This window comes from Hemiscyllium ocellatum, chromosome 5 (assembly GCF_020745735.1).
Source record: "Hemiscyllium ocellatum isolate sHemOce1 chromosome 5, sHemOce1.pat.X.cur, whole genome shotgun sequence".
NCBI lineage: Eukaryota > Metazoa > Chordata > Chondrichthyes > Orectolobiformes > Hemiscylliidae > Hemiscyllium > Hemiscyllium ocellatum.
In genome coordinates this window covers 67,170,596-67,196,376 of record NC_083405.1, presented here as the reverse complement: position 1 = coordinate 67,196,376, position 25,781 = coordinate 67,170,596, and the positions used below count along the sequence as shown (strand labels likewise).

Genomic DNA, 25,781 nt, shown 5'->3' with positions numbered 1-25,781 from the left:
ATGGACAAGAGCCACAAATGCATTAGAAAACAGCTACTTACAAAATCTTCTCAAAGTGACATCCTGATTTGGAAATAATCTGTCATGGTGAAAATTGTGGAACTCTGTCCCAAATAGAACTATGGGTGTTCCTACACCACTAAGACTGCAACAATTCAAGAGATGGCACATCATCACATTCTCCAGGTCTATGGACAATAAATGCTAACCTTGCCAGTGATGCTCACATCCCATGAAATAATTTTTCAAAAGGTTTATAGTGATTATGGGCAGTAATTTACAAATTCTAATCTTTTTATCTTATCATTTGCACAGGAACCAAGACATCTTCAGCTACTTGCTGACATTGAAGACAATAATGTATTTTCATTGGTATCTGGCAAAAAAATATACAGTGCGCCAACTGACTATGGCTTTTGTATAAAGGTACTTTTTTCTAATTGGATTATTTAACAAATATTATTTTGTCCTTTTTCATTATTTGGAATAATGAAATTTGGGTTATTTATAAACATCACATTTTTTTCTGCATGCAGCATTGAGGTTTTCCAGTTTTAAAAAAATGTAATTATTTACTTGCTCTGCTGTACATTATTTCCCATGACTTGAGAATTCCATGTTGAACACTGATCAAAATATTCCACAAATAACTTCAATTAAATTTTCACTTCATTGTCGCTGTCACATACCTTGCTTCAATGAGTACAGCTATGGAATGAATAATTTTGTTAACATACTAACATATGAATCATAAACGAGATTCGACTATTCAGCCCTTGATCCTGCTCCGCCATTCAGTATGAATATGATTAGATTGTAAACTCTGTCACATTCCCCACAGTCCTGATATCCTTTCATCCCCTTAACAAGCATCTATCCTCCTCAATAAATTCAAAATATTCAACAAGTCAGCTTCTACCTTTTTAGGCAGAAAGATCCAAAGACTCAGGACTCTTCTAAGAGAAAAATGTCTCTTGATTGCTGTTTTAAATTGGTAAACCCTGATTTTTAAACAGAGACCTCTCATTCTAAACATTCTGTACATATCTACCCTATGAAGACTCCTCAGAAACCTATATGTTTCAATTAAGTTGTCCCTTGCACTTCTAAACAGTAGCTGATGCACGTCTAGTCTGACCAACATTCCCTCACAAGATGACTCATCCCAAGTTTGAGTATTTGTCTAGTAAATCTTTATTGAATGACTTCCAATGTGTTTACATCTGTCCTTAACTAAGATGGCTAATATTGTGCAAAGTACATCAGATGTGGACCCTCAAGCGCTGTATATTACTGGCGCATGATCTCCATATTCATGCGCCCCCTTGTGATAAATTACAGCATTTTATTAGCTTCCTTTATTATTTATTGGACTTGCATGCTGACTTTATGCAATTCATGCCAATGGATAATCAGACCCCTCTGCATCTTAGAGCTCCAGATTCTTGTCATTTAGATAATATGCTTTCAAAATGGGCTATTTCATGTTTTCCCACATTGTACTCCATTTGACACATCTTTGCCCAACAACTTAAACTACCTATGTCTTTTCATAGTCTTCAGCAAATTTGGTAACCATATCTTTGGCAACCAACCCTTCACCTAAGTCATTTATGTAAATTGTAAACTGTCAAGGTCCTAGCACCAATCCATGTGCCACACCACTCATTGTATGTTGCCACCTTAAAAAAGATTTGTGACTACTCTCTGCATCCTATTACTCAGCTAACATCTTATCCTCTATACCATAAGCTTTAATTTTCCACAAGACTCTTTGTTGCAGCACCTTGTCAGATGCCATTGGAAATCTAAACAGATTGCATCCACCAGTTCCCCTTTGTTCACAGCATGTCATTAGTTTGATCAAATAGGTTTTCTTTCATGCTATATTATAAATCTTCAAATAAAGGTTTCTAACATTTTCCTCTATGACAGATATGTATATCTGAACTAGAGTGTAGTTTCTTGCTCTCTGTTGCCCTCTCCTTTTAAATTAAATGTTCCACTTGCTATCTTCCAATCTCGTGAGACTTGCACACTTAATGGAAAGGTCCTGGGGCATATTGATGAGCAAAGAGACTTTGGAATGCAGGTCATAGTTCCTTGAAAGTGGAGTTGCCGGCCAATGCTCCTTTATCAGAGCATTAAATATAGGAGTTGGGAGGTCATGCTGCGGCTGTACAGGACATTGGTTAGGCCACTGTTGGAATATTGTGTGTAATTCTGGTCTCCCTCCTCTCGGAAGGATGTTGTGAAACTTGAAAGGGTTCAGAAAAGATTTCCAAGAATGTTGCCAAGGTCGGAGGATTTGAGTGATAGGGAGAGGCTGAATAGGCTGGGGCTGTCCTCCTTGGAATGTCGGAGGCTGAAGTTTTTAGAGGTTTATAAAATTATGAAGGGCATGAATAGGATAAATAGCCAAAGTCTTTTCCTTGGGGTGAGGGAGTCCAGAACTAGAGGGCATAGATTTAGGGTGAGGGGGAAAAAATTTAAAAGGGATCTAAGGGGCAACTTTTTCTCACACAGGGTGGTGCATGTATGAAATGAGCTGCCAGAGGAAGTGGTGGAGGCTGGAACAATTGCAACATTTAAAAGGCATCTGGATGGGTGTTTGGAAGGGTTGAGGGATATGGGCCAAGTGCTAGCAAAAGAGTCTAGGTTAGGTTAGGATATCTGGATGGCATGGAAGATTTGGACCAAAGGGTCTGTTTTTGTACGTCTCCATGGGTATCCCTGAATTAAGGGAGTTTTGAGAATTTAAAACCAATTCTTCAACTATCTCAACAGCCATTTCTTTTGAGATACTTCAATAAAGTCCATCGGGAAATGGGCACTTGTCGGCCCTCAGCTCCAACAGATTACTCAGTATACCTTCTCTGGTGATTGTGATTTTCCTGATTCCTCCCACTTCCTGATTTGTTGCTGTCTCTGGTATTTTGCTTATATCAGCTGCAATGAAGACTGACAAAATACATGTTCAATTCATGTGCCATTTCTTATTTTCCATTTCTATTTTATTCGGTTCAGCTAATTCCCTAGTCTAACTTAGTATAGGCTCAGTGCTCTCTTTAACTCATCGTCTTTGAATATTTATTGAAGCTCTTACTTTGTGTTTATATTTTTGTATAGTTTTCTTTTGTCTTGTATTATAATTGTTCCTTCTTAATGTTCTAGTTATTGTTTGCTATTTTTATATTCAAGTCAATCTTCTGACCAGCCTCCTGTCTGTGCTCAAATTTATGCTTCTTCCTTTAGTTTGATGCTATCTTTCATGTTTCTAGTTATTCATGGATGATAAATCTGTCCTTTGGAGTTTTTCTTGCTCGTGGAAATGTATCTTTTCTGTGTATTCTGAAATAAATCTTAGATGTCTAACACCGCATCTGTATTGACCTTTCCTTTAACATAATTTTCCAATTCACATGAGCCAATTCTTCTTTTGTGCCCTCACAAAAGTTTTTTTTAAAGAACTCTCAGGCACACTCCTCTTCCCCTCAAACCATTGAAAAATTCAGTCATATTATGGTGACTGCTCCAAGGGGAATGCCCACACTGAGGTCTTGAATTATTTGTAATTTGTTGCATAGTACCAAGTTTAAATAGCCTGCTGTATGGTCGGTTCTAAGTAAAAATGATTTTTTAAAAAATCCATATCCATTTTGTAAACATACTTTATGAACTCCTAAGCTCGTCTACCTTGCCAGCTGACGTTTCAAATCTATATTTAGATTAATATCTCCTATGATGTGCCTTTCTGACAAAATAGAAATTCAATTAATTTGGTTTAGCTGTTCATTGCCAAATATGGCTGGCCTATTAGTTACTGCTGTTATTGCAAAACTAGTTACAATTGGAGTACTGGCTTAGAATGCAAATCTAACACCAAGTTACCTGACTTTGTTCAAATGGTCACCTTAAATCTCTTTCTTGACTCTTCTGATCCAAAAGTGTGAGAAACTCATGAGCTTCATTATTAAGATTGCAACAATCCAATTGGCTACCTGTACTGCTTCTGTTCTTTCCACGAGCCCAAGAGTCCATACTAATTTTTATGCTCACCCCATTTCCTACTTATGGACCTGCAACCTTCTCAAGTTTCTCTCTAATCTCCTCTCATACACGATTTCACCTTTTCCATGAGACCTGCCTCCATCCTTTCAACCTTATTTCGGCTGAGCTGCCAATCAACCAGCTGCCCTCCTTGGTTCCCAAATTAATTGATATTTGTATTAGTTACTTTCTGTCCTTTAGATCTGCCATCATTCCCCCTGTGCTCAAGAGACCATTCTTGGCTCTACTTCTGAGCAAACTGCATTCCCACATCCAATCTCCAGTGCTTTCCAAAGGTCATGAACATGCTTTCCCTTTCCAAATCCATGTCCATTTTTTCCAGAACCTTCTGTTTGAACTTCCCCAATCAGATGTCACTCCCTGCCACAAGATAAAAATGTTCTTTATCAAATCACAAATGAGATTCTGTATTTCTGATGACGGTATGCTATTCCTTTTGACCTGTCTTTGGTATTTCACATTTGATCACGACATCTTCCTGCAGCATCTTTCCACTTTCATCCAGTACGTGACCTCTTGTGCCTCCAAGAAGCTATATGCTGGCCTCGAGCTAGATCATTTAGTTTCTAGTTTTACATTGATGCAACTCTAATTTAGCTTCTCTGTTGTATTAAGTTATCACATTGCTTGTAACTGATATCCAGTAGTAGATGAACATAAAATCCTACAATTCAAATATTAGGAAGTGAAAAGCTTATCCACATGCAACTCATTCCCATAGCCACTGACTCCATTCCTCTTCCGAACAGCTGTCTGAAACTAGACAACAGGACTGTTTGAAAGCTTCTCATTATTTTTTATCTAAGATAGACTTCAGACCATATAGTCACCCGTCACTAATACTGTCAATTTCCACCAGGTACAATTGCCTGCCTCTGTTGCAACCTCAAAACATTTGCTATTATCCATATGCTTGATACCTCTGGATTTAATTAATCCAATACATTACTGACTGCCCTTCCACATCACTGGTAGGAAAGGGTTTGCATGTGATAAATTGGGACAAAGTTAACAGTGTAAGTTTTGTCCAAGTAGAATAATTAAGAAAGCTAGTGCAAATTTGTAATGGACAAATTATGTTTAACTGGATTAGGTTTTTTGATTTGATGGTAGAGAAAGTTAATAAATGCAGGTGTTGGAGCATACATTGATTTCAAAAAGCATTTGATAAAGTGCAGCAGAAGTCTTCTCAGCACTGTTAAGGACTACAGACTAAAAGGGGTATTTACACCATGGATACAATTTTCCTTAACTGATAGGAACAGAGTAGTGGTGAATAATTTTCTTCAGACCAGAAGAAATTGAATATTGGGGAATCAAGCTGGTGTTGGAACCACTGCCTTTGCTTAATCTAGATTAATGACCAAAAAGGTGACACAGTGACTCAGTGGTTAGTACTGCAGGCACACAGCACCAAGGACTTGGTTGAATTCCACCCTCAGCAAGTGTGTGGCGTTTGTACTTTTTCCTCATGTCTGCATAGGTTTCCTGTAGGTGCTCCAGCTTCCTCCAACAGTCCAGAGATTTGTAGCATATATGGATTAGTCATAGGACATGCAATGTTACAAAAAGATGGTAGAGAATGTGGGATGGTCTTCAGAGGGTCAGTGGGGACTCGATAGGTCAAATGGCTTGCCTCCACACTGTAGGGATTCTATGATTCTAGGTGTTGAAGTTTTGCTGTGATATAAAACATCATATATATCAAATAAAACGTCGAAGTATTACAAACTGAGGAGCATTGTGATAAACTTCATAAGGATGTAGGCTGATAGAATTGACTGATACACAACAGGTGAAGATTAATGCAGAAAAGTGGGAAATGGTTCATTTAATAGGAAGATTGATGAGAGTGAGTCTGAAACAAAAGATGTGCAAATCATTGAAGCTGGCAACGAGTGCTGGAAAGGGGTAAAGTATACAGAATCTCTGCTTTATGAATAGAAGCTCGATTACAAAAGGGAAAAAAAGAACCTTCTCAAATACTGTTTAGCGTCAACTGGAGTATTGTTTTGATATCCATATTGAGGGCGGCTCAGTGGCTAGCATTGCTGCCTTACAGCGCCAGGGACTCAGGGTCAATTCCATCCTCGGGCAACTCTGTGTGTGGAGTTTGCATGTTCTGCCCGTGTCTACGTGGGTATCCTTCAGATGCTCCTGTTTCCTCCCACACTCCAAAGATGTGCAGGTTTGTTGAATTGGTCATACTAAATTACGCATAATATTCAGGGATGTGTAGATTAGGTGCATTAGTCAGCGGAAATGTAGAATAATAGGGTAGGGTAATGGGTCTTGGAGGTTTATTCTTCGGAGGGTCGGTGTGGACATGTTGGGCTAAAATGCCTGTTTCCACACTGTAGGGATTCTATGATTCTGTGATATTTTAAGAATGATCTAAGAAGCATGCTTTGTCGATTACTTTTGCATAATACCCTACTGCCTTCAAAGATCATTTAACATGAACAGCCAGACCCCTCGGCCCCCGCACACTGTTTATAACTTTACCAGTTAGTTCATGTTATTTTTCTCCTATCCTTTATGGATCATCCCTCACTCTCTATTAGTTTCATCTGCTACCTGTATAACAATTTGGATGAGAATTTAGGAGACATGGTTAGTAAGTTTGCAGGTGACATCCAAGTTGGTGGAATGGTAGACAGTGAAGAAGGCTATCCAAGATTACAAACAAATTATGGTCAATTGGGTCAATGGGCTGAGGAATGGCAGGTAGAGTTTAATTTGGATAAATGCAAGGTACTGCACTTTGGTAAAACAAACAAAGGCCTGATTTATATAGTTAATGGTAGGGTCCTGCATAATGTTGAAGAACAGAGGGGTACATAATTCTTTGAAATTTCATCAGAATGTGGTTAAGAAGGTATTTAACATGCTTGCCTTCATTTCACAGGCCTTTTGAATATAGAAGTTGGGATGTCATGTTGAGGTTTTACAGGATGTTGGTTAGGCCTTAACAATAGTTACATGATGTTGTTAAACTTGAGAGCATACAGAAAAGATTTACAAGGATGTTGCCAGGACTGGAAGATTTGAGTTATCGGGAGAGGCTGAATAAGCTAGGGATTTTTATTTCCCCTGGAGCTAGGGAACTTGGAAACAGTTGGAGGCTGAGGGATGACTTTATAAATGTTTCTACAATCATGAGAGGTTTGAATAAGGTGAATAGTCAATATCTTTTTCTTGGGGTAGGGTAGTTCAATACTAGATGGCAGAGGTTTAAGGCAAGAGGGGAACAATTTAAAAAGGAACTTAGCAGTAACTTTTCCACACAGAGGGTGGTGACTGTATAGAATGTAGTGTATGCCAGAGGAAGTCGTGGAGGTGGGTACAATTACGGCATTTAAAAGGTATCTGGATAGGCATATGAATAAGAAGGTTTTACAAGGTATGGGCCAAACGCTGACAAATGGAACTAGGTCAGATTGGGATGTTTGGTGGCAGGTGGATGAGTTTGACTGAATGGTCTGATTCCATGGTGTATGATCTATCTTAAACGTTTCAGTAATATTATTTCTCATTCTTCTAACTCCTAATGCATTTAGGCTCAACCTGCTGAACATTTCAACGTAAGGTATTCCCTTCAGGCCAGGCATGAATGAATCCAAACTGCTTCTAATATAATTATAGAGGAGCCTTGATTATCCGAACAACATGGGCAGGTGATATTTTGTTCAGATAATTGATTATTCGGATAATCAATTTGACCCTTAAACAAGGGAAGTAATACTGATCTAAGGCTGTGCTCTACCGGAGGGTTTGTTGAAATCTATAATTTTGATGAGTTTGCTGTTAAACAAACTAATCTTTACATTCTGCGAATCGCAGGTTAAACTGAGAATAACTAAACCCTTACCATCACATAAATATATGAAATCCCAACATTAAACAAGGTCCCAAACAGCTTCTACAATCATAAGAGCATTTGTCAATTTTTGTGAACTCAGTGTCGCAATAGAAGGACATAAGCACCGCCTCGTGCATGCGTTTACTTTCTCAGCCTTTTTTTTCATGAACAGCTCGATAAAGTGACAGGAATAAAGCTCTTACTTTTGCAAAGGGCTATGTAACTAACCCTTATGTTAAAAATATCCAGTTGCTGATTCTTCAGTTGCTTGTGTTTCTTTGTTTTTGCCAGTGTTTTCACATGTTCTTCAGTACAGGTAATCCGAATACACTTACCTCTTTGATGTAACATTTTTGCGGAACCTTGAGATCTTCGGATAATCCGAAATTTGGATAATTGATATTCGGATAATCGAGATTCCTCTGTATATATTTTCTTAAGTATGGAGATCAAAACTGTGCACATTACTTCCGATGCAGTATAACTAAGGCTCTGCCTAGGTGCAGCGAGAGATTTTAAAATTCCACTTCCCTTACAATTTACAATAAGCACCAAGATTCAATTCATCTTCCTAATAAGTTGCAGCACCCCTGCATACCAAAGTTTTTTGATTCTTCTACCAGAATACATATGTTCCTCTACCTCTAGGTTCGTCAATCTCTTTTTTTCATTTTTTCTATTCTTCTTGCCAAAATGGGCAGGTTTACCACATTATGCTCAACCTGCAAAATATTTTGCTGAATCACAACAGTCTATATAGTTTTTAGACCCCCGTGTTTCCTCTTGACAACTTACTTTCCTACCTATTGTTAGAACATCATCAAATTTAGGTGCTTCACCCACCCATCCTGCCAAATCCCCAAAACATCTGTAAAAGGGTCCCTTATTTCTTCAACTAGCCTGCCTTGAGTCTCCTTCCTGATTTGAATAGGTTTTACAATAGCTATTTTCTGATGTGCAGAAGTAATTCCAAAATCTAGGGATTTAGAATTATGCATTTACTCTGTCTATAGTTGCTACTTCTAAGTCACTAGAATGCAACAATACCTATGTCCTATGAGTGAATAAAATAAAATGCACATGATCAAATTCAGAGAGACTAATATTCTAATATTTTCCCCAGTACCATTTCTAATAGTTCCATACCATTCTTTGGGTCATGCATTTGTCTGTCTAATCATTTTGACCCCACACTAATTTCTTGTTATTTTTAGCTGGTAATCCAGATACTTGTGGTTCTGACTCTCAATTTAGCCAATAGCTGCTCATAATCCCCAAGCAGAATATCTTTTTGAGTGTTACCTACGTTGTTGGAATCCAAATGGACCACTCCAACTGGATCCTCTCTAGCTAGAGCATGAATTTTCAAATCCTGGCTGTGCAGGCAATACACTCATGTACTTGTACTCTCACCAGCTGCAGAGAGCTATGACTATTCACCCTGGCTATACTGTCTGTCACTACCGCTACAGTTTCATTTATTATCACCATTTAAATGGTTCCCCACATCATGATGCTGTTGTCAAATTGGTTTTTCACCTTGCAGCCTGGGTGTCTCATTTATTAAGTTCTAAGAACTTTAAACATTGATAGTTGCAAGCATTGAGGCTCCTCTACTTTTGCATTTTTGATCTTCTGCCTCATTGACAGTTTCATACTCATTGACAATAGACCAGATCGTACAATGCTCACCTAAGACAGCCTTTTAGAATAAAGTAGCCAGGTAATTTTCCCCCTCCTTGATATTGCAGTCCAAAGCTTGGTCTGCAGCTCAGTAAGCTGAACTAGAGTTTATCACACCACAAATATTTACTGCAGATGTAGTTGTCATGAATCACATCAGCATCCATGGGCTCCCACACTATACAACTGCAAAACATTCAACTGCCTTCATCATTCATATTATGTTCCATAACCTTAAAATGGCCCAGGGAGACAACATTGCAGAAATGCCTGTTGATTCCTCCTGATTATGGAAATCTCTCTGACCATCATATTTCTGCTCCTTTGCCAATCTGTGCCATGGATTTATGTTGGACTACACCCTGCCAAGGTGTTCATCAGTCTCACTGGTATTTAGCATTAAAAAAACATTTTTTAAGTGACCCAATCCCTGGGGATTCCCCAGTTGCCTACCTCTTGCTACTCTATCTCTCACTACTGCTCGGTAGCCATGCAGTAAACAAATCTTGGAGTTTCATTTCAGGAAATTCTGAGTCTTACATATGGCACACACTGACGCCAACTGCTCTTGCAATCAAAAACCATATCAAATAAAATTCACTCAACTGGTGGCACCTCTAGCCCACATGGCTAGCCAATACACCTCAAGCTTCTTGAAATTACCATATGTCACAAAAGTTCCAGATTACAAGTTGCAATTTCGTTAAAAGAGAAGTCCTTTAGATCTACTTTTTTACCATTATTTATCTGTAATTTACTGTTGCCCTTTGTTTTACAGCCATTAAGCCCTTCTTTCACACTGCGTTAAATTGTTCTTCTCACCAGATCCTCTTGCCATTTTGTTTAGTGAGTTGCTTTACTTATCAAATGCTTTAAATTCTGTGTATAAGTATCATATTTAACCCAGCTTTTTAGAAGAGATGCAATTAGTTTGTAAATTTGTTCTGAGCAACGAAAACTGCATCACAGTTCACGGGGGAAAAACAGCATATTCTGTCAGAAGTAGTAGTATATATGACTGCTGTTTCCTTATCCAATCCAGCCCATAAAAATGAGGAATGAAACAAAGGACCTTCGACTATTCTGTGCAGAAGATGAGCAGAGCAGAACATGTTGGATGACGGCCTTTCGGCTCCTCAAGGTATTCTTTTGTAGCTATCAGTATAAATAATTTATTTCCATATCCTTGTTAAAATGTTTTGTTTCTTCTAAATGATTTCTACTTTACTAGTCTTCTGTTGTGCTAATGACATCACAAAATTTGATTGTATCTTGCAATTTTTGACATTTTCCTTTGTGGCTTAAAATTGATATCTCCCAAAAAAAATGCAGAATTAACCTGCAGCCATTACTTCTGATGCAGACTGCACAACTATTTTCACTGCCTGCTAATTAATATGATTATAGTAACAGAATGTAACTTGTGCTAATTACAATTTTGAGTGGCTAATTGCTCTAAACAGGGGACCCCAAGTCATGAGAAGCTAGTATCAGTTAAAACCAATCTGAGCACAGTGGCTAAAGCAAGTCTAGGAAGTTATTCTAACAGCGATTCTGAACTGGTAAGGGTAGATGACAGTGGATGAAAGGAAGCAGGCTCCAAGATTTTTCCATCACTGCACTTGGTAGCCTTGGTCAAGAAGGGGCTGAGAAAAGCAGCAACTATGCTTGGTCTACGGGCAGTAAGAGAGCCTCTGGCCAAACTCTGTATCATGCAGGCATGATGACCAATGTTAGAATTTGCATTCTAACGTCCTAGATGCAATGTCATACGAAGTTCAGTGTGCTTACATCAGTGGACAAGATCAGTCAATCTATCTTCAAATGCCAGATTCCAACATGGGTGTTACTAGCCTCGGGGCTCATACCTTGCATTAAACATTTCACAGAGAAGACAATGGTCCAGTGATATTATCGTTAGTCTAATAATACAGAAACTCAGCTCTTGTTTTGGGAACCTGGGTTCAAATCCTGCCATGGCAGTGGTGGAATTTGAATTCAATAAAAATAATCTGGAATTAAGAATCTACTGATGACCATGAAACCATTGTCAATTGTTGGAAAAATCTGGTTCACTAATGTCCTTCAGGGAACAAAATTTGCTATCCTCACTTAGTCTGGCCTCCAAGTAACTGCACATGCCAAGCAATGTGAGTGACTCTCAATTGTCCTCTGAATTGGCATAGACAGCCACTCAGTTATATCAATAGCGACAAAGTCTCGAAGAAACAACAAAGGATGGCAAGGACACAAAAATGTATTCTGGGTGCTAGAATGCAATGTCCACCACCAAGAGTGGCTCGGCAGCAGTACTGCTGATTGAGCTGGTCAGAGCCTAAAGGATGGAGAGGAATTTCTTAAGTGTGTACAAGACAATTTTCTGATTCAGTATGTGGATGTACCTACTAGAGAAGGTGCAAAACTTGACCTACTCTTGGGAAATAAGGCAGGCAGGTGACTGAGGTGTCACTTTGGGGCCAGCAATCATAATTTTAATTGTTTTAAAATAATGATGGAAAAGGATAGACCAGATCGAAAAGTTGAAGTCCTAAATTGGATAAAGGTCAATTTTGATGGTATTAGGCAAAAACTGATAGGAGGCAGATGTTTGCAGGTAAAGGGACGGCTGGAAAATAGGAAGCCTTCAGAAATGAGATAACAAAACTCCAGAGAAAGTATATTCCTCTCAGGGTGAAAGGGAAAGCTGGTAGGTATAACGAATGCTGCATGACTAAAGAAATTGAGGGCTTGGTTAAGAAAACGAAGGAAGCATATGTCAGGTATAAACAGGAAAGATCGAGTGAATCCTTTGAAGAGTATAAAGAAGTAGGAGTATACTTAAGAGGGAAATCAGAAGGGCAAAACGGGGACATGAGATAGCTTTGGCAAATAGAATTAAGGAGAATCCAAAGGGTTTTTATAAATATATTAAGGACAAAAGGGTAACTAGGGAGAGAATAGGGCCCCTCAAAGATCTGCAAGGCGGCCTTTGTGTGGAGCCACATAAAATGGGGGAGATACTAAATGAGTAGTTTGCTTTCAGCATTTACTGTGGAAAGGGACATGGAAGATACAGGATATTGGGAAATAGATGGTGACATCTTGCAAAATGTCCAGATTACAGAGGAGGAAGTGCTGGATGTCTTGAAACGGTTAAAAGTGGATAAATCCCCATGACCTGATCAGGTATACCCGAGAATTCTGTGGGAAACTAGAGAAGTGATTGCTGGGCCTCTTGCTGAGATATTTGTATCATCGATAATCACAGGTGAGGTGCTGGAAGACTGGAAGTTGGCAAATGTGGTGCCACTGTTTAAGAAGGGCAGTAAAAACAAACCAGGGAACTATAGACCGGTGAGCCTGACCTCGGTGGTGGGCAAGTTGTTGGAGGGAATCTTGAGGGACAGGATGTACGTGTATTGGGAAAGGCAAGGACTGATTAGGGATAGTCATCATGGCTTTGTGCGTGAGAAATCATGTCTCATAAACTTGATTGAGTTTTTTGAAGAAGTAACAAAGAAGATTGATGAGGGCAGAGCAGTAGATGTGACCTATATGGACTTCGGTAAGGCGTTCGACAAGGTTCCACACGGGAGACTGATTAGCAAGGTTTGATCTCATGGAATACAGGGAGAACAAGCCATTTGGATACAGAACTGGCTCAAAGGTAGAAGATAGAGGGTGGTGGTGGAGGAGGGTTGTTTTTCAGACTGGAGGCCTGTGACCAGTGGAGTGCCACAAGGATCGGTGCTGGGCTCTCTACTTTTTGTCATTCACATAAATGATTTGGATGCAAGCATAAGAGGTACAGTTAGTAAGTTTGCAGATGACACCAAATTTGGAGGTGTAGTGGACAGCGAAGAGAGTTACCTCAGATTACAGCAGGATCTTGACCAGATGGGCCAATTGGCTGAGAAGTGTCAGATGGAGTTTAATTCAGATAAATGCAAGGTGCTGCATTTTGGGAAAGCAAATCTTAGCAGGACTTATACACTTAATGGTAAGGTCCTAGGCAGTGTTGCTGAACAAAGAGACCTTTGAGTGCAGGTTCATAGCTCCTTGAAAGTAGAGTTACAGGTAGATAGGATAGTGAAGAAGGTGTTTGGTATGCTTTCCTTCATTGGTCAGAGTATTGAGTACAGGAGTTGGGAGAAAGTAAGGACTGCAGATGCTGGGGATCAGAGCTGAAAATGTATTGTTGGAAAAGTGCAGCAGGTCAGGCAGCATCCAAGGAGCAGGAGAATCGACGTTTCGGGCCTGAGCCCTTTGAGCCCTTCTTCAGGAATTCCTGAAGAAGGGCTCATGCCCCAAAACATTGATTCTTCTGCTCCTTGGATGCTGCCTGACCTGCTGCGCTTTTCCAGCAACACATTTTCAGTACAGGAGTTGGGAGGTCATGTGTGGCTGTACAGGACATTGGTTAGGCCACTGTTGGACTGTTGTGTGCAATTCTGGTCTGCTTCCTATCGGAAAGATGTTGTGAAACTTGAAAGGGTTCAGAAAAGATTTACAAGGATGTTGCCAGGGTTGGAGGAACTGAGCTACAGAGAGAGGCTGAACAGGCTGGGACTGTTTTCCCTAGAGCATCGGAGGCTAAGGAGTGACCTTACAGAAGTTTACAAAATTATGAGGGGCATGGATAGGTTAAATAGACAAAGTTTTTTCCCTGGGGTCAGGGAGTCCAGAACTAGAGGGCATAGGTTTAGGGTGAGAGGGGAAAGATATAAAGGAGACCTAAGGGGCAACGTTTTCACGCAGAGGGTGGTACATGTATGGAATGAGTTGCTAGAGGATGTGGTGGAGGCTGGTACAATTGCAACATTTAAGAGGCATTTGGATGAGTATATGAATAGAAAGGGTTTGGAGGGATATGGGCCGGGTGCTGGCAGGTGGGATTAGATTTGGGTTGGGATGTCTGTTCGGCATGGACGGGTTGGACCGAAGGGTCTGTTTCCATGCTGTACATCTCTATGACTATGACAAAGCTGCTTGACTGGGTCTGCAGCACATGGTGAGGGAACAATATACTTGACCTCATCCATACCAGTCTGCTTGTATGCCTCATTCTGTTTAAGCACCATGTGATCTGTATGTCCTTGTATGCTACGATCTGCCTATACTGCTCACAAAATACAACTTCAACTGACAACTGGAAGTGGCAGAGACAAGCCACTATAAATGCCGGAGGAAACACCACAGAAGCGCTTCACAGGAGGCTCCCAAGCACTGAGGATGTCATCTAGAAAGGGGACGAGACGTTTACAACACAAACTCCCAGCTTGGCGAACAGAACCACAACAACAACTTCTTACTGTACTTGCGTATATGTGACTGCAATAAATGAAATCAAATGCTGGCTGCAGATGCATGACTGTATCAGTAAGAGTGACCACCCCACAATCCTCGTGGCGATGAAGTCCTGACTTCACATTGAGAATAAGCTCCATCATGTTGTTTGACACAATCACCATGTGAAATAAGATAGACTTCAAACAGATCTTGCAACTCAATACTGGGCATCAAAGAAGTCCTTGAGCCTTCAGCAGCAGCAGAATTGTACTCCAGCACAATCTGCAACTTCATGGCCTGGCATAAATCCCATTTAAGCCAGTTCAATAAAGAGTGCAGAAGGGCACGACAGGAGTAGAACTTGGCTTACCTGAAAATATGGTGTCAACCTGGTGAAGCTACCCAATGGGAATACTTGCATGCCAAACAGCATAAGCAGCAAGTAATGGACAGAGCTAAGCAATCCCACAACCAATAGATCAGATTTAAGCTCTACAATCCTGCCACATCCAGTTGTGAATGGTGATATGGACAATTAAGCAACTTAACGCAGAGGCTCGACAAATATCCACATCTTGAATGATGAAAATGCCCAGTACATCAGTGCAAAAGATAAGACTGAAGCACACACCATAATCTTCAGCCACAAGTGTTGAGCAGATGATTCATCTCAGCCTTCACCAGTGTTCCCCAAAGTTACAGGTGCCCGTCTTCAGCCAATTCAATTTAGTCTATGTGATTTCAATTAACACCTGCTCAATGGTGCCCAATTTGTGTTCCACCAGTGCCACTCAGCTCCTGACCTAATTATAGCCTTGATTCAAACATGGACAAAATTTCTGAATTCCAGAGGTGAGGTGAGAGCGACACCAAGGCTGCATTTGATTCAGTGTGGGCATCGGGGACTCCGAGCAAAACTGGAATCAATAGGTATCGGGGACAAAATCGCTGCTGGTTGGAGTCATAAGATGCTTGTAGTTCTTGGAGGTCAGTTATCTCAGCTCCAGGGCATCTGTGCAGGAGTTCTTCAGAGAAGTGTCCTCGGCCCAACTATCTTCAACTGCTTCATCAATGACATTCCCTCCATCATATGGTCAGAATTGGGGATATTCCCAGATGATTGCGCAATGTTCAGTACCATTCATAACTCTTCAGATACTTAAGCAGCCATGTTCAAGTGCTACGGGATAATATCAAGTGACAATTAACATTTGCGTCACAAATGCCAGGCTATGACAATCACCAATAAAAGATCATCTAACCTTCAGCCCTTGATTCAATGGTATTACAGTTACTGAACCCCCCCCACTATCAACACCTTTGGGCTTACCCAACTCAACTGGATTCGCTACAATAGCAGGTCAGAGGCTAGGAATACTGCAGCATGTAATTCCAGTTCTGATTCCCCAATGCCTGTCCATCATCTGCAAGGCGCAGGTCAGGAGTGTGCTGGAATACTACTCACTTGCTTGGATGTGTACTGCTCCAAAAACACTCAAGAAGCTTGAAACCATCCAGAACAAAGCAGCTTGCTTGATTGGCACTGCATCTACAAGCATCTATTCCCTCCATCACCACCAGCAACAGTGTTTACAATCTGCAAAATGCACAGCAGAACATCACCTTTGATCCTCAGACAATACCTGCCAAATCTGTGACCACTTCCATCTAGAATGACAAGACCTGCAAATACATGAGAATGCTACCACCTTCAAGTTCCCCTCCAAGACACTTACCATCTAACTTGAAAATATATTGGCATTCTTTCACTGTCACTGTGTTAAAATCATGGACTGCCCTCTCTAATGTCATTATGTGTCAACCCACAGCAGGTAGACTGCAGCGGTTCAAGAAGGCACGTCACCACCACCTTCTCTTGGGCAACCAGGAACGGGCAAGAGAAGCTGGCCAATTAGCGATGTCCACATCCCAAAATAAATAAGAAAAAAAAAAGCACACCCTTGCTATCACATGTGTAATTTACAACCTGGGCACACTGACAACTGTTCAACCAAACCAGCTACATTAGCTGTCGAGTTTCACCACAGTTAATAAATCACTTTCCTGTCTTGCAATGAGAAATAGAATTACTCAACCTGCAATCAACAGGCAGAGCTGTATGTCCTTAGTTTCATTTGAGTGACTCTGGTTAAGGCAGTGGCTGGGTACAGGGATGAAACCAAGAAGTTTTCATGCACCTCTTGCTTCCACCCACAGCAGTCCCCTCCTGACCATTCCATTTTTTAACCATTGTGCTTTCCCACTTTAGTATCTCAAAAGCTATATTGTAACTGAAACCACTTGATATATCAGTGTTTCAGTGATAGCTAAAGTTAAGATTTCAGTCATGCAAAGTCAGCTTTCTATATTGCGTGCTTAAACTCCAATGTGCCATATAGGCACAGACTACTGTCACAAGTACCAATGTTCAGAGGAGCATCAAAGATGTCGCACTACCCCAGTAGTCTTACCAACAAGAACTCTATTCCAGAGGGATAACATTAGCTCAACGGAGGACACATCTGTTGCCCTTTCTAGCATTCATACGCTTACCACTGTCACTCTGCCCAGAGCTTTGCTGTTATCTGTTGACTAGCTGTTGCGTCTATTGCCAAGTCTGGTCTTGGACCATCTAGGTACACAGTTACTTGAAACCTCTACGAAGACCATATTCAGTTTCATCAACTAAAAGTCTTTCATTACCCATGTTTAAGACACCAGGTTAATACTGCACAGGAGCACCAAATTAGGTACAAGGAGAACTGCCGCAAAGGATATGTACAAAGGTGATAAATTAGCATTTGTGTACATTGTGGCATTATTTGTTTTGGTATATTTATGTTGGGTTTTTTATTTTTGAATTGTGGCTAAGCCGATACTCAAATGGTCAGTTAGAGGAAAGGTATGGCTTGGGACAATGAGGGATTGGGATTGTGTTCACTGGAATCCGAGTTGGATGAGTTATTTACATAAGATAAGGCTTGGGACTATTGATGAACACAGTTCTTATGTTGCATACATTCATATCAAATTGGATGAGATGTTCAAGGATAACCCAGATAAAATTTGGCTTTCTCGGTTGATTCCTCCTTTCGTCTTCATTCTCATCAACTGCTGGCCAGTTAGGTGGTGGCAAGGGCTGCATCCTTATGATGAAGTTGTATATTGTATAGTAGGCCATTTGGTGCCATTCTTTTGCATGGCAGTGCAATAATCATGCAGTGTTCAGGTACATAGAGTAGTAAGTGGATAAACCTTGTTGCCATGCCCCGAATTTGGCATGGTAACTAATTTGCAAATGGCACAATGGATTGTGCACGATCAAAGCATTGGGATGTCTGCCAGGTTACTAAAGTTGACCTGGATACTTTGGTGTGCATGGTTGTACACTGAATGGATGTTGACGCAGTGAATTCCTCACTGGTGGTGGTGTATCTTGATTGATGCAGGACATTCACAAAAGGATGTGCATACTGTTGATGCATAAAATCATTTGGGGAACTCTAAAAGTCAAGTGAAACCATTTACGTACTCTATTACATAAATAAAGAGTGCTGGAGAAACTCAACAAGTCTGGCAGCATCCGGAGAGAAAATCAGAATTAAAGTATTGAGTCTAGTGACCCTTCATCAGATGTTGTTCCCTGACAAAATAAGCATGAAATGAAATCTACCGTCTTTGAATACAGAGCATTGCTAACTTTTCTTTTCCAAGCTGTGTGACAAACTGTGAGTTGTTGCCATTTCTTTGCCACAGAAAGTTGCATATTTCAGTGAAGACATCCTGTCTAAAATACAGATATTTCAAGCACACTTACTTAGTGAAATTCAGAAAATTCTTCAATTTTTTTTGGATGGAACAGCCTGCTTTTGAGAATCCATGTCGCCATCCTCTTCCCTGTCAGTAGCAGTTGGTGTTGCTCTCCCTGTACTCTGGTCATTCTCCCAATCCTTCGGTATTCAAGAAGTTATGCCTCCCACTGCACCCGTGTCTGACAGCAGCTGAGTTAGCCAGAATTTAGGATCAAGTCCTTCAACATTGTGACATCACACTGTTAACATTACTTTAAAGGACTTTTGCAAGTGTCACATACTTTCATGATCTCACTAACAGTCCGCTGAGATTGAGAAGTAACTGTTCTATATGTAGTTAATGATCCATTTAGACAGCAGTGGTGGGGATTCTCCTTGCTATTTAATCACTTATGCATGATGAAGGGAAGTCATTAGCTTGAGCTTCAAAATGTTAACACTGACATCAAAACAGCATTGCATGCTGACTGACCTCATGATCTGCATGCCTCCATTTGGCATGTGCACGAATGCAAGTAACAATGTACAATCTGGTGGGATTCACAATACAGGTATAAGCATGCATTTGAATCTCTAAGAATTGCACACCTACATTTGATTAAATCTCTTCATTAGAAAATAGATATGGAGTCACCATGTAATCCCGGCTTTCTCTTTGTAAAATTTATCATTGCTGTTTAAAGTTAATGTGTTTCTTTTCTATAGTATGGCATCCTGTTGTACCAGAACTATCGGATTCCTCAACAAAGGAAAACATTACTATCCCATTTCTCGACACCCGTGGTAGGTCATCTTCTTTCTTTAAAACGTTTTGATTCTCTTCTGTCCTCTCCTGAATTTTTAATCTTTTTCACTGAAGTGCATTTTTGAAAGTTTCAATGTACTTGCTTTTGTCAGTGAATCATGTACATCATAAATGTTATTTTGTTTCTATCATCCTTTTTAGAGAAGCATATCTGAAAATTCTTTGGTAGCTATGGACTTCTCTGGACACACGGGTCGGGTCATTGAAAATCCTGCGGAGGCCCAAAATGCAGCCATGGAAGAAGGTCATACATGGAGGGTAAAGACATTTCTTAACGCTGTTTCTAGTCCTTCACAGCAGAAAACATTGTAATGAATACTGGAGAAAAAGGAGAGTGGACTGACAGGAGGTTGAAATAAGATAGCACTTGTTTGGTTGGGATAGGAAGTTTTGTAGGGCTGAATAGGTTAAAGAAGAATTTAGATCCTGCAGAGTAATTACTTAAATTTCAAACTTTGTGCTGGGTTCGCTGCCAGTCATTGAATATTGGGATAAGATGCAGAAAGTAAAGTTTTTGATGTGTTGAGGTTTGTGGAAGCCAAGATATGGGAAACCAGTTAAAGTAATGGAATAGTAAAGGAGGTGACAAAGGCTTGAACAAGAGTTGAATGGAAAAACGACTGATGTCAGGGTAGGTAATGTGCTGCTGGGAATGCTGTTAATGTGTTCACATGATGGAGATAATACAGCTGAAATTGATGGTTTTGAATACAGTGATACAGTTCAGACAAATTTAATTCAGCCTGAAATAATGATTGGGAAGGGTACAAAGTCAGAGGCATGAATGTTTAGTTTCTCATTGTGTGAAAGCTTTCGGAAGATCCAAAATGGAGGATGGGAAAAAAATTGTGGCTCTAAGAGCTGCTTCTTTTGTGAGATATTTTAGATTTTGGAGATAATTTCCTCGAATGCCAGGAGCTGCAATGACTGTTTTATATGCTGTTGCATTGCTTTGGAACCTTGATGGATAAAGATCAAACAACGGCAACTTTAAAAAGAGGAAGACAGCCAAAAGGCAGTGACACCACAGTCAGTGAGGGAGAAAGAGAGAAAGAAACCTACACTGCTAACTGACACAGCAGTGAATCTGCACAGTTAGTACTTTTGCTGTTTGGGTTCATGTATCTGTGGACATAGAGTGCATCCAGGAAAAATTAACCAACAGTAAAATTCACAGCTGACTTTGGACGAACCTCTGTGGGAGAGCTCATAGCACAGGAGCAGATAAGTGCATAGCTTTTAAGTGTGACCTTGCTGTAAATCTACAATAGTGAGTAAAGTGGATTCTTTCTTGATTATATGTTTTATTAAAATTTGTGTCTCGATTGCATTTTAAAAATATATACCATAAGTACTAAGTTAGTCAGAGCAGTGGCTTTTTAGAACAATAAGACGGTGCTATGTTCTGATGCTACGAGCTGGTGAGAGTAGGAATAGGAAGATAGAGCAGATGAATGTGTGGCTGAGGAGCTGGTGCAAGGGAGAAAGGTTCACATTTTTGGATTATTGAAACCTCATCTGTGGTAGAAGTGACCTGTACAAGAAAGACAGATCTACCTGAATTGGAAGGGGACTAATATACAAGCAGGGAGATTTGCTCGAGCTGCTTGGGAGGATTTCTTAGGGCAGAGCTGTGGACATGGTTGATATAGACTTCAGTAAGGCGTTCAAGGTTCCTCATGGGAGATGGTTGGCAAGGTTAGATCTCATGGAATACAGGGAGAACTAGCCATTTGGATACAGAACTGGCTCAAAGGTAGAAGACAGAGGGTGGTGGTGGAGGGTTGCTTTCCAGACTGGAGACATGTGTCCAGTAGTGTGCCACAAGGATCAGCGCTAGGTCCACTGCGTCATTTATATAAATGATTTGGATGTGAACAGAGGAGGTATAATTAGCAAGTTTGCAGATGATCCCAAAATTGGAGGTGTGGTGGACAGCAAAGAAGGTTACCTCAGAGTACAATGGGACCTTGATCAGATGGCCCACGGGCTGAAGAATGGCAGATGGAGTTGAATTTAGATAAATGAGGTGCTGCATTTTGGAAATGGAAATCAGGACAGGACTTATACATTTAATGGTAAGTTCCTGGCGAGTGTTCTGAATGAAGGGACCTTGGAGTGCAGGTTCATAGCTCCTTGAAAGTGGAGTCGCAGGTAGATAGGGTCATGAAGAAGGTTCTTGGTATGCTTTCCTTTATTTGACAGAGCAGTGAGTGTAGGAATTACAATTCTGCAAATGCATTGTAATTGCAGATACACTCTTTTGTTCAAAACACACACAATCTGCCGGCAACAATCCATGTAACATTTATAAATTCCTACTTTGGAAATAGCACCAGTCTGACTCAAGATTGGGATACAGATGGACTCTAACCTCACACCTTGAATGCATTGTCTGAGCTTAGCTGTCACCTTTTTTTAAAAAAATATCTTAAGTCATCTCGGGAATGTGACTCGAAAGAAGTTCTTGCATTTACATATTAATGAACTCATTCTAAAATGTGAAAGATTTAACAGCAGTCTAGGCTTGTTCAGTATATCGTATCAGTTGCATGCATGACGCTGTGATCTTTTGCTATAAATTCTGTGTCTTATGATCCTGCTCCATTGCTATCTGATGAAGGAGCAGTGCTCCGAAAGCTAGTACTTCCAAATAAACCTGTTGGACTATAACCTGGTGTGTGATTTTTTTAAAAAAACTTTGTCCACCGAGTACAACACCGGCATCTCCAAATCATACTTTACATTTGCAGAGATAACCAAAAAAATGTGTGATTGTGAAATCCAACCCATTGTTTTGGAACAATTACTTTTCTTTCAAGTTTTAAAAAAACCTTCACTTCCTTTGTGATTAATTTCACTTTCTTTAGCCAGCAGCAAGGGCTTATATCCTATAAATATATGGGAATGTACTGTTAATTTTTAACTTTTAGAATAAAGCGAGTTGTAGTCATATGAGGCAAATGCTGTTTTAAATGTTTTTGCTTGCAGAAACGTAGTCAGCGAATGAACACTTTGGGTAGTTCAAGTCCTTTACATCCCCCAACACTCGGTCACAGTAAGTTGCATGTAAATTGAAAATTTCTCTTATATTTGTCTTCTTGTTCGTGATATGCACAGTTAAAGTTCAAAGCTTGAAACCAATGTCACTAATTTCTTTCATCATCTAGCTATTCACAGAACTCAGCCATGGTTTCACGGCCGCATCTCTCGAAAAGAGGCTCATAGTATGATCGAAAAACAGGGACCTGTGGATGGGTAAGAACAAACCTATCTCCATTCTACAACTCGTGTCCACGTACTGAGAGCAAACATTCAGGAAATTATTGGAGTTCAGTAATTTAGTTGAAGCATTACACAGGCTATTGTAAACTATTCAAAAAACTTCGCTCTTTCATATTGTTTTAATTTTTCTGTCTTTAATGATTTCCAAAGATAAGTTGTCCAATCTGATGTATAAATAATTAAGCACTGATTGGATAATTGGGAGGCCCTGTTATTAAGACTTACACAATACCGTGAGTTTATTTCTCCCCAGATTAATCTTTTTGCATCATTTCATAGCAGCAAATACAAAACTTCAGAGTAGTTTACTCTGGGAATATGCTGGTGGCTTTGCATTGTACCTGTTATGGCTGCTCAATTGACAGCATGTCTCCCCATAAAGTACTGAAAATGAATGTTGTATTTTCTGTTGGACCCAATTTGTTCACTTTTGGTTTTGCAAATTATTTCCTGTTGCACTGCTTGTTTGAATTTAACTTTTTTTTTGTTTACTTATTCCCTGACATTTTTTCTCTCACCTTAATATCATGTCCAGAATTTAACTTTTTTTTTGTTTACTTATTCCCTGACATTTTTTCTCTCACCTTAATATCATGTCCAGCTGCAACTTTGGTCTCCAAGTTGTGAATCATACATTTGGCATGTTGAATCAAATTCAGCAGATGTGTCCCACAGTTTAGCCAAGCTAAATTTCCAAAGTCTTTGCCTGTTGCATCTTGCACATATGTTGTATGGTAAATAGCAGTTATTTTGGACATGGTGACAAGGAGGCCAAGCAGCTGTCATCAGCAGAAGACCATTAGGCTTGAAAATCAGAAAATGAAACTGAGTTTTACAGGAAGTCAAGTGTGAGTAACTTCTGTTTGGTTGACCAAGTGCAACGTTTGGTCATCTGTCATCAAACACACAGTTCCTCAAAGTCCTCAAACCTGGTACCAAGCTTATGGTCTACAGGGCAGCAGCATTATCTGTCCTCCTATATATGTTGAAGATGTGGACAATGTAGAGTAGACTCCTCAGATCCCTCAAGAAATACAAGTGCCTCTGTGAAGTCTTGCAAATCTAATAGCAGTATAGGTGCTCGAATGTCAATATACTCTTTCGGACCAACATCCCCAGCAAAATAGCACTGGTGTCAGTCAGTCTGCTGTGTTGGGTAGTCGCATTGACCTCATGCCTGATGTGTCTTCCAAAACGAATTATGTTCTGAGCTTCGTCATGACATGTGATTACTGGGAGGGCAGAGGAAATGTTTCAACATGTTCTCAACATCTCCTTGACCATATGCATCGGTCCCTTCTTATGAGTATCTCTTGGTCAGAACTGTTTAAACTGGAGAAGAGTATTCCCGAGGTGAAGTCCAACTCACGTATTTCCAACATGCCCAGGTAGAAGCCAAGTTCATACAGGGGAAGGAGTCTGCAAATATTTAGGCATCACACTCATTTACCTCATCAAGGCACATATGTCCAACTTTTGGCAAATCTAACATTGGATCGTTTTGGACCTTTAAATACAGAGTGGAAGAACTCTGTCTTGAAGAACTGATGAAGTAGTAAGGAGGACTAAGTACATATGCTTGCAATTCACTTCAAGTTCTTTCAACCTGCAACAATAGAAAACCCAATAAGTACTACATTGACCATTGTTTTTAAAAAACAAAGTAACATTTTTAGATTATCCTATTAGGCCCAGAGACAAGTTATGGATCTAAGTCATCCTGTAGTATGGAGAAACTAAGGACTACAGACATAGATGCTGTAACCTTACTCTGAAGCCTCTTCCAAGGAAGTCCACATTCCTGATGAAGGGCTTATGCCTGAACCGTCGATTCTTCTTCTTGGATGCTGCCTGACCTGCTGTGCTTTTCTACCTCATCACTTTTCACCTCATCCTGTGGTGTGGTATGCTGTGTGTGCTCTGCTTGAAACCACTTCCTTGGCTCACTGTTGATTCTTCACCTTGACAGTTTTTATCTGTGCTGGTTTATAATTGCATTCATAGAGGTAGGTCTGAAGTCTAACTCACTTGGATTGAGAACTATGTTGTTGGCATTATTTTGAACTGCATGCTATACATCCAGCCAGGTCAACTAATCAGACCCCAGGCCATCAAATATTTTCACTATTTGCTCTCTATATCTTCATTCCATGTCATGGGACGGTCTGTTGGTACTGATACCCTCTTAATTATTTGACAGTTGCCTGTTTCAATGGTGTATCTGTATACTTGTTTTATTTCTGGGGATCTGCTGAAAGGCTATTGCTGGACCACATTTGAGAGGCTGCATTCATAACTTTTATCAATTTATGCTATGCCTAAACAGTACGCCCCTCTCTGCGTATCTCAGGATCTGCTGTGGAAGGATTCAAATTTCATTCAGTTCAGTTTCCAGTCAGTTAAGTCTTTCCTTGCAAGACTCTTATAAAGTATGACTTTGAGTAGTTGATAATACAAGAAAAAATAGAAGATGAACTGCACTTCTGACATGCAAGCTCCCATACAGATGAGTTTACTTTGCATTTCATATCGACCTACAATTTTCTGAAATGGTAATAATGCTACTGGCTCTACACATTGGCAAAATATTATGGTGTTGGAAAGTGAATAGAAAATGCTAGAAATAGTGACATAAGCAGCATCTGCAAAAAGTGGAACTTCGCTCCATAGATGCTGTCTGATCTGCTAAGTATTTCCAGCATTTTTTGTTCATTTGCTATTGCTGATATGTGGGCATTTTTATATTTGCTAGAAACCTTTGTAATCTGCTGAATGTATTATTTAGATCCAAACTCTGCCACATAACCTCTTTTTCTTCAATGCAGCATTTGTACCTTGAATTTTAAAAAGGAGGTATGATTTTGATTTTGTTTCTGCAGGTTATTTCTTTTGAGAGATAGTCAGAGTAACCCAAAGACATTTGTGCTAACATTGTACTGCCAACAGAAGATCAGGCATTTCCAGATACTGCCAG

At 40.0% G+C, this 25,781-nt stretch overlaps 1 protein-coding gene across 6 annotated transcripts in view; it reads left to right on the top strand.

The window, feature by feature from the left end:
- The window catches only part of grb10b (growth factor receptor-bound protein 10b), a 205,879-nt gene that overhangs the window by 168,999 nt on the left and 11,099 nt on the right, over positions 1-25,781 (top strand). For all 6 annotated transcript variants that reach the window (XM_060824834.1, XM_060824835.1, XM_060824833.1 and 3 more), the window contains 7 exons: positions 316-426; positions 10,659-10,757; positions 19,423-19,500; positions 19,664-19,780; positions 22,514-22,580; positions 22,693-22,780; positions 25,687-25,780. In XM_060824834.1, the coding sequence (XP_060680817.1) occupies positions 316-426; positions 10,659-10,757; positions 19,423-19,500; positions 19,664-19,780; positions 22,514-22,580; positions 22,693-22,780; positions 25,687-25,780 (654 nt within the window). The remainder of the gene's footprint in view (positions 1-315; positions 427-10,658; positions 10,758-19,422; positions 19,501-19,663; positions 19,781-22,513; positions 22,581-22,692; positions 22,781-25,686; position 25,781) is intronic.